Source organism: Cricetulus griseus, chromosome 3 (genome assembly GCF_003668045.3).
Source record: "Cricetulus griseus strain 17A/GY chromosome 3, alternate assembly CriGri-PICRH-1.0, whole genome shotgun sequence".
NCBI lineage: Eukaryota > Metazoa > Chordata > Mammalia > Rodentia > Cricetidae > Cricetulus > Cricetulus griseus.
The window spans coordinates 47,171,552-47,181,206 of NC_048596.1; the positions used below are offsets into that span (position 1 = coordinate 47,171,552).

Genomic DNA, 9,655 nt, shown 5'->3' on the forward strand with positions numbered 1-9,655 from the left:
ATTGAAAAATGTATCAGAAGATTGAAAAGTCTCCCATGCTCATGGATTGTTAGCTTTAACATAGTAAAAATGGCCATCCTCCCAAAAACAATCTACAGATCTAATCCAATCCCTGTCAAAATTTCAGCATAGTTCTTTAAATATCCCGAAAAGGTAATATTCAACTTCATATGGACAGAAAACCAAGGATTTCTATAACAATCCTGAACAATAACAGCACTTCTGAAAATATCAGCATTCATGATTTCAGTTGTACCACAGTGGTGTAGTAACAAAACTAGCATGCAATTGACATGAAATCAGAGATGTTGATCAGTGGAATTGGATCAAAAAGCCAAAAGAAATCCACACTCTTATGGACAACTGGATTTTGATACAGAAGGTGGAAAAAAGAAAACTTCTTCAAGAAATGGTGCTTGTCTAACTTAATGCATACAGAATAAAGTATATAGATCCATATTTATCACCCTGCACAAAGTAAGTTCAATTGGATCAAGGACCTCTAGATAAAACCAGACACACTGAACCTTTTAGATGAGAAAGTGGGAGACAGTCTTGAACCTTTGGGACAGGAGACAATTTCCTCAACAGAACATGAATAGCTCAGGCACTAAGATCAGCAATTAATAAGTGGGACCTCATGTACCAGATAATCTTTCATAAGGTAAAAGATATGATCAATAGTACAAAAGGGTAGCCTATGGAATGGGAAAGGATTTTAAACATCTCTATGTTGGATATAAGGCTAATACCCAAAATATATAAAGAACTCAAGAAACTACACATTAACAAATCAAATAATCCAATTAAAATGGAGTACAGTTCTAAACAGGAATTTCTCAATGGCTGAGAACACTTAAATAAATGGTCAACATTCTTAGGCATTAGAGAAATGCAAAACAAGACTAACATGAGATGCCATCTTACACCTGTCAGAATGGCTAAGATCAATACCACAAGTGACAGCTCAAGAAGAGCACTCCTTCTGAGCTAGTGGGAGTGAAAACTTGTACAGTCACTATGGAAACCAATATGGCATTTCCTCAGAAAACTTGGAATTGACTTATCTGAAGTCCCAGATATGGCAATGGAGTATATACCAAAAGGATGCTCCATTATACCACAAAGATACTTTTTCAATTTTGTTCATAATGACTTTACTCATAATAGCCATAAACTGGCAAAAACCTAGATGTTCCTCAACCAAAGATTGGTTATAAATGTGGAACATTTATACAATGGAGTATTACTCAACTATTAAAAAAAAAGACATCATGAAAATTTCAGGCAAATGGATGGAACTAGAAAAAATCATCCTGAGTGAGGTAACCCAGACTCAGAAAGACAAACATTATATGCTTTCACCTATAAGTGGATATTAGGTGTTAAATAAATGAAAATCATGCTATAATCCATAGAATCAGAATGGATAAGTAACAGAGGGCTCTAAGGTGGTCACATGGATTTTCTGGGAAGTGGTAATAGAACAGATTTTTGAGAGTAGAGTGGAGGAAGGTGGTAATGGGTACAAGAAGAATCCAGTAGATGGGGGAATAGAAAGAGAGTGTATGGAGAGAGATGACCTGAATTCTAGGGCATTTAGGGGGTGATGTGGAAATGGAGTGAAGTAGACATTCCTAGGATTCTAAGAGGGTAACTGGTGAGGACTCCTAGTAATGGATGCTATGGAGCCTTTAGTGGGCATCTTTTGTAATCAAGCAACTTCCAGTGTTGGGGCTGGGACACCAACCCAGTCATAAAACCTCTACCCTATAATCTATCCTTTCTGCAAGATATGCTATGGCAATAGAGGTTCAGAATTGGTGGGGATGGCCAACCAATGACTGGTCTAATTTGAAGCTATGAAAGGGAGCCCATGCCTAACACTGCCCAGATGACCAGGAATTGGAATCTGAATATCACAGGGACCTAAAATAGAAAAAAAGAATTCAATAAAATGACTTCTAATGATATTATGCTTTACTCATCAAAAGTTGCCCAGCCAAATACTCAGATTGGCTTCCTTAAGCAGCTGGTGGGAGCCTTTACAGAACTCAACAGCTAAACATGAGGCAAAAAGGAAACCCAAATTGGAGATCTCCACATGGTCCCTCACCTTGGAGTTCAGGGAAACCCATAGAGGAAGAGGAGGAAGAAGAATTGTAGTATCCACAGGGGTTGAAGACAGAAGGAGATCATTGGCTCAGAGAATCAACAAGGCAGTGAACATAGGGGCTCACAGAGACTGAAGCAACAATCATGGAGACTGAATGAGTCTGCATTAGGTTTTTTGATGGGGAATGTACTGTGTATGTTTATCTTATTGATTGTTAAATAAAGTTCTGTTGGGCCAATGAAACAGCAAGTTAGACAGGACTAGTAGTCAAAGAGGATTCTGGAAAATGTAGTAGAGAAGTGGTGTTCCAGGCAGGAAGTGACATAGCAAGGAGACTCATAAGCAAGGAGAAAGAGGAAATGTCCCCTTTCCCCTTCGGCTCCTCCAGCAGCAGGATGTGAGTCACCGGCAAGAGAGGGTGCCAGCAAAAGGCATCCTCTATAAAGATAAGTCTTATAACATATATAGATTTATGATAATTAAGACTGAGCTAGCAGATGAGAAGTCCTAGTCATTGGCCAAGCAGCTATGAACCTAATACAAGTTTCTGTGTATTCATTTGGGCCCTAACTCAGGCGGACAGCTGACGTAAAGTGCACACTTGGCGGTGGGGCTCAGGCAGCTTTTGGCAGAAAGATTTATCATAACAGTCTTTTACAGATATGTTATGGTTGTTAGCTTGATGTTTGTGTGTGACTACTAGCAGTAGGAGTGAGGGTATCTCTGACCCTTGTGACTGCTCTTGGAAACACTTTTTTTCTATTGGGTTGACTCATACAACCTTGATATGAAAGGCTGTGTGCCTAGTCTTATTATATCTTGTTATGTTGTGTTTGGTTGATATCCCTGTGAGGCCTTCTTTTTTGTGAAGGGAAATGGATGAGGGGAGATCTGAGAGAGAGGGGAGTAGGAGACTGGAAGGAGTGGAGAGAGGGAAAACTTGGGTCAGGGTGTATTATATGACAGAAGAATAATTTAAAAACATTACCAGGAAAATAAGTAAATAAATGGAGTGCAAAGTAAAATAAAATGAAACAAAAAGTAACAAAGAAATGCAATTAGTTTTTTTTTTGTTTTAATTAACTTTGTAGATATTTACTTAGCATGTATGCTTAAAACTAATATCTTGGTGGTTAGAGAGTCGGAAAAGTGGTAATGAGCAGTTGGTCCTCTAGCAGAATATGGGTTTAGTTCTCTGTATCCACATAGCTGCTCACAACAGTCCTTAACTCTAGTTCCAGGATGGGGTGCACTCTTATTGCTTCTTTGGACAACCATACACATACAAGCATGAAGCAAAACATTTATGCACATAATTTACAAATAAATAAATATTTTCTTTTTAAAGGAATAATAAAATTAACATGGAATTGAGGAGCACAGCAAGGTTGTCAATGACCAGAGTTAGTTGTTGCTACCCTACCACAGCTGAAATATAGTAGATACTAAGTCAATGGAAAGAAGTACTTGTCCTAGATGGAAGAAAGAAAGAAAATGGAAGAAGTTCATTGAAATGAAAAAATTAAGATGAGTGATGAACTATCAAAATAATTCCTTTGAATCCCATGACGTCTAAGCAAATAGGATGTGCATCTTAGAGAAGAAAATATGTCTGTATGGATTTTCCTTAATGAAGACATGTCCTCAGTAGGCAGTGTGTGCAAAGCCATCAGTCTTTTACCAAGATGATATTCTTTGTCTCAGATGGAGCAATTGCTGTGGGATAACATAAAATTATACTTAAAGATAATTATATTCATAGCAATTTGGGAAACGAGTAGAGATACCGATGTGGTGCACAAAGTGGAAAAAAAGAATAGAGTCAAATGTAGAAGGAAAGTTAATATATTAATTGTTTGTCCTTTAGAGTTCATTGCTCCACAGCAATAAATAATAATTTTGTACACTGTGAGGGTGTGTTAATCTCATTAGTTTAGTAAACAGCTATTTGGCCAATAGCTAAGCAGGAAGAGGTTAGGTAAAAGAGTCAGAATGAGAGAATATTGAGAAGAAGGGTGGAGTTACCAGCCAGAAGCAGAGGAAACAAAATGTGTAGGAGATGAGGTAACAAGTCATGAGCCATGTGGAAGAATGCAAATTAATAAATATGGATTAATTTAAGTTGTAAGAGCTAGCTAGTAAGTTTAAGTTATCGACTGAGCATTTATAATTAATAAATCTCTATGTTGTTGATTGGGGAGATGGTGGTCCCAGTGAAAAACCTTGCCTAAAATTTATTGGCTTAACTGAAAGATACTGTTTTCAACATCTCCCTATCCAATCCATCAATTAGGGTCAGACGCTGTTTTATGGAAGACAGAGTTCTTCAGAGCACCTTTGACATCTTTGTTCCTAAGGGTGTAAATCAGAGGGTTGAGTAATGGGGTACCAAAAGTATAAACAAGGGCAATTTGACGGTCTTCATCATCTGAGGAGATGGAGCGGGGTCTCAGGTATACCAAGCTACAACAACCATACTGTAGCAAAACCACAGTGAGGTGAGAGGAACAGGTGGAAAAGGCCCGCTGGCGGCCTTCTGCAGACTGCATGCGCAGGATGGTGCAAGCAATGAAAACATAGGAGATGCAAATCAGTAGGAATGGGACTGTCAGCACCAGGATGCTCACTACATAGAGGACTGCCTGGCTCAGATGGATGTCAGCACAGGCCAGGCGCATGATGGGAGCCACATCACAAAGGAAGTGATTGATTTCCAGGCGATGTCTACAGAATGGCAACGTGAAGGTGAAGGCAGTAAGCTGCAAGGAGAAAAGGAGTGCCAGGCCCAAGGAACCCAGCACCATCTTAACACAGAGATTCTGGGTCATGATGAGGCTATAGTGCAGTGGATGGCTGATGGCAACATATCTGTCATAGGCCATGACTGCCAAGAGAAAACAGTCAGTGCAGCCAAACACAGAAAAGAAAAACATTTGTGTCCCACAACCAGCCAATGACAAGGGCTTCTGGGCTCCAAGGATGTTAGAAAGCATCAAGGGCACCACATCTGTGATGTAGCAGATTTCCACAAGAGACAGACTGCCTAGGAAGAAATACATGGGCGTGCGCAGGGAACTGTGTGTGCACACCACCCAGATGATGATAGTGTTGCCACAGATGATCATCAGATAGAGAAGAAGGAAGAGTGTGAAGAGGAGAGCCTGGAATTCAGGGACATTGGTGAACACACGGAACACGAACTCTGGTGTGTCGGAATTGTTGAAGAAATAATTTTCAGCCACCATATGTTCTGCAAAACAAAACCCAAAAAGTCAATGGTTGCTGGTCTGTATTAAGGCCGGGAAGGCTGAATCGGAGTTTTATTAGGGATTGTCTATTTAGTATTTAGTTTTCAAACACAATGTTGGTGGGAAAATGTTCATAAATAGAATGTCTCACATAATTTTCTCTGGACATATCCATTAATTGGGCACTTGCCTATAAATTTTCATAACAAGTCATACAGATTGATTTTCCTCTTGTTACATGGCATTTAAAATCCTATTGGTGTGAGCTAATTCTTTGCTTATATTTAAACAGATGTAGTTGTGCCATTTTATAGTTAGACAAATGGAAATTCTGTCCATCTTTTTGGCTAAGCATTGTTATTATTGAAACACAACATACATACAGAGGACTTCAGAAAATCTAAGTAGAAGTGAATTTTCAATTTTTGAGCTAGACAATACTGAAATCAGTATTAAAAAAGTCAACATTAAGAAATGGAACAACCTAAGAACATCTTTCATAATTTCCCTAAGTTTTTATTTCTCATAAATAACCATTCTTGACATTTATCACTGCAGATTATCATAATTGTGTTTTGATTTCTTTTGTAATTATAAGGCATGTAGTTTATTGTTCCAGGGTAAGTGCAATTAAAACAGCTCCTGAACAAGAATTCTGCATTGCTAGATGAGTAATCAGAATATGTGACTCACAGTAGAGATATTGCAAGGTAAAATAATATGCTTTGCATCAGTCAATAATACAACATGTTTGTAAGATTAGCTGATTTAAATATTAAAATGAAAATAATTTGTTTTATTTATTTACTTAGCAGTTTAGAAAGGTATTACTATGGAACCCTGTGTGGCTTGAAACTCACTATTTAGACCAGGCTAGCTTCCTGAATACTAGAATTATGGCTATGTGCCCCCACACTTGGCAAGAGATATGTTATTTTATACCTGTTAGTGAAATATAATCATGGATTGTATAAACCAAGCATATTCATTCCAATTAGGCAAGTAATGTTCTAAAATTATATACAGTAGAATAGAAAGGGCTGAAGATGAAGGAAAGAAAGATAAAAGTTTAAAATGACCCCAGAAAGTGTTTGTTAAAGAAAATAACCTTAAGCAGTTTTTAAAATTGCCCTTGAAGACAAAATTTACATACACACAAGACAAAGCATCCAAACAAAGTCAAATATAATGAAACAAAAAGTTCACCATAACTTTGGTTTAGCCATGTTCCATGATAACAATGGCTTGATCATCCAAATGCCAACACAAGAAAATCAACTGCACATATTAGGGTGAATAGAAACTCACGGTGGTGGTTACTACAAAAAGAAATGCAGTGGAGAATCTCTTAACCAATTTTCACTTACTAGATGGGTCAGATCATCCAGTGTTCCTCATTTGAATAACAACCTGCTGCTGCCCTTGACAGTGAACACAGAGATCCACAAAGTTTTATTCAGCATATCTGACCATTTCTATCCCACTCAGCATGTTTGTTTATGACTCCACTGACTGTCTCTCAACTTACTACATCAAATGACTTTTTAAAGTAAGGTGATGTTTATTAAGTGTGACAAGATATAATTAGGCATTGTGAATACAAAATGTTTCATAAGAAGAGGCATTTGAATGTTTGAAAAATACTTGATTATCATAAGCTGCTAAAAGTTGCTGTGAAATAATTCATTATTCAGGCAATGTACTAAAAGAAAATTGAGAAAAATGCTTAATCTTATAGTCATATTTGCATCTAACTTAATACTTTATGTCACATTTACACAATCCAGTATTCCTTAGCTGCTAAAATGTCATTGGAAATTTTAGGGCAAAATGATAGAACTGAGAAAGATCATACTGAGTGAGGTAACCCAGCCTCTGAAAGAAAAACATGGTATTAACTCACCCTTAAGTGGATATTAACCCTAATGCAGAGGAGAAATGTGCTACAACTCCCCAGGCTGAGGGTGTGAGGCTGGTAGGGAAACCTTGTGTATATGTGCAGAACTTGAAGTCAGACATTAAAGCTGAAGAATTTATTTGCTTTATAGTACATCGATAAATCACACTGGAAGCTTCATTCCTATTAGGAAGGAGCTATGTATGATATTAGGGAAAAAAGCAACTCTTCCTGTGAATGCCATGGGAGTATACAGCAGGTGACAAGTAGTGTTTAACAGGATGATGTAACAGATGAGTGATTCTCCGATGGGGATCCCCACTTGACAGAGCCATGGAGTCACTAGCTGTGGATAACTATTAGTCTCTGTCTATAATGTCTCTCATGTGTTACTTTATTCCTTCCCTAAGAATAGCTTTGAATGTTTTCCCACTGTTTGTGTATTTATATCATGAAAATAATCCATCTACTGGGCACACATGTATCTATGAATTGTCAGGAAGATGACTTCTCATTAAGCTATATAATTTTGATATACTTGCATATGATTTATAACTAGATCTATTCTTCCAAGAGGCTATAAGACACTTAAAGTCTACTTTGTTCCTTTTCCTCATCCTAACACATGAAAATAACAATTTCTCCTCAGTTTAAGACAAACAGCACAAAATTAGCTCATTTTTGTCTCAGAGCAAGTTCAAAGTAGACTAAAGGGTTTTGTAAATAGATCACAAGTTTAAAACTTTATAGTTATGCACAAGGTCAGAGAGCAAGGGTCTAACCAAGGTTATTAACACACAGAAACCTGAACACTTAAGCAAATTATTTGTTTGCAAAGTCTTCCTGATAAAAGAACTGTGTCTTATAGCTTTTCTCATTGGTCACTGTGCCCCCAGCCTTTGGTAACAGTCTTACTCCACAAAACTTGAAACTTTGCTTTGCCATGGTAGAAGGCTCTACCTTTATTGTTCACCCATAGGAATGTGCTACTGACCAATGAGATGTAATTCTTGAATGTTTTTATTATGGCTTAAGATCTCCTATAGAAATGTTTTTAAACTAACTGAACAGAGAAGCAAGGAGAATTGGACAGAGAATTGAAACAGAATCGAAGCAAAGGAGAACTAGAAGCTACAGATGTAGAATTATAGCCAGCAAAGAATAAAGAGCATGACTTGAACAGCATTTGTGTGAATTCATTCTGTAACACCTCAGTCTAGAAGTTTTCTAAGTTCCCTTTCCTAATCTGTGGCATCTGACCTGAATCCTGGGAGACAGTTTTGTGAGCTGGACTAACAAGGTACCAAATGTTCCCACCTGTGAACCCTTCAGGCTACAATGACCAATGACCTGGCTTAATATCCTCACTGGTGCAATAGTGACACTAATGTTATGGGAGTAGCCAAGCATATTCTGCTTGGATTTAAAATCTACTAGACAAGAGGGAGTTTGGTGCCTGGGCCTATTAATTGACCCCAAAACCTATGGCTGACTAGGTCAAAGGCATTCAACTTTCATTTCTTTTCCATCTAACACTACATACAAATTCTTAGACTAAAGCTACTACTCACATTATTATATAACTCTCTCCATATCTCTCCATATCTAACCTTGCTGTCCTCAGCATATGCTGATGACTTCTGAGTATCTAATTAACGTCAATTTGAATGTCAGGTGAGAAATACTTAACTCTCGGCTTTACTAGTTTACATTACTGATATATATATAGTCAAAACTGTCCATTAATTTTTTACTTTAATATGTGCCGCCAGATTTACTTTTTTTCAAAAAAATGAATTACATTATAAAATTTCAGAATCTTTAAATTTCCTTTAAAGCCAGCCAGTGTCCAATGGCTCCTTCCACTTAAGACTCTCATAGACTCTGGCTTTTCTCTCACTAATGACTATCTATATTTTTTGTCCTATGCAACACTAGAGAAATTTTTTGAGGTACGTTCAGCACATCAATATATAGTGGAAACCACAACAATTAAACTATTAATGTTCTTGTTAAAATTGCCTGTTGGGTTAATAAGAAATGCATTTTTTGGCCCCTTTGTGGCAGACAGATATCACAGCAATGAGTACTAGGTGTATAATACCAATTCAGAAACACTATATATATAAAATTAAAGTGATCTTTAAAATACCCAAGAATTATGAGACCACATAAATCTGTAGGTATAGTTCATGTATATCCAAAATACAAATAAAACTGAATGTCTAAGGAATATAAGAGACATGTAATCCTACCTTTTTATAGCCTATTAGAACTGAAGACTATAGAGATTAAGATCATTGCAAATGCATATGGTGGTTATTGACATGCCTGATGCCAGAATTTACATCCTCATGGATTAAAGTAGAGATGGGCACATGTGCATGCCTTAAG

At 37.2% G+C, this 9,655-nt stretch overlaps 1 protein-coding gene across 1 annotated transcript; it reads right to left on the reverse strand.

Annotated features, from left to right (window-relative positions):
• Positions 1-4,401: 4,401 nt before the first annotated feature.
• Positions 4,402-5,361, reverse strand: LOC100767318 (olfactory receptor 10Q1). The gene has a single exon (XM_027406782.2). It carries the CDS (start codon positions 5,359-5,361, stop codon positions 4,402-4,404), a length of 960 nt encoding a protein of 319 aa, XP_027262583.1.
• Positions 5,362-9,655: the final 4,294 nt, after the last annotated feature.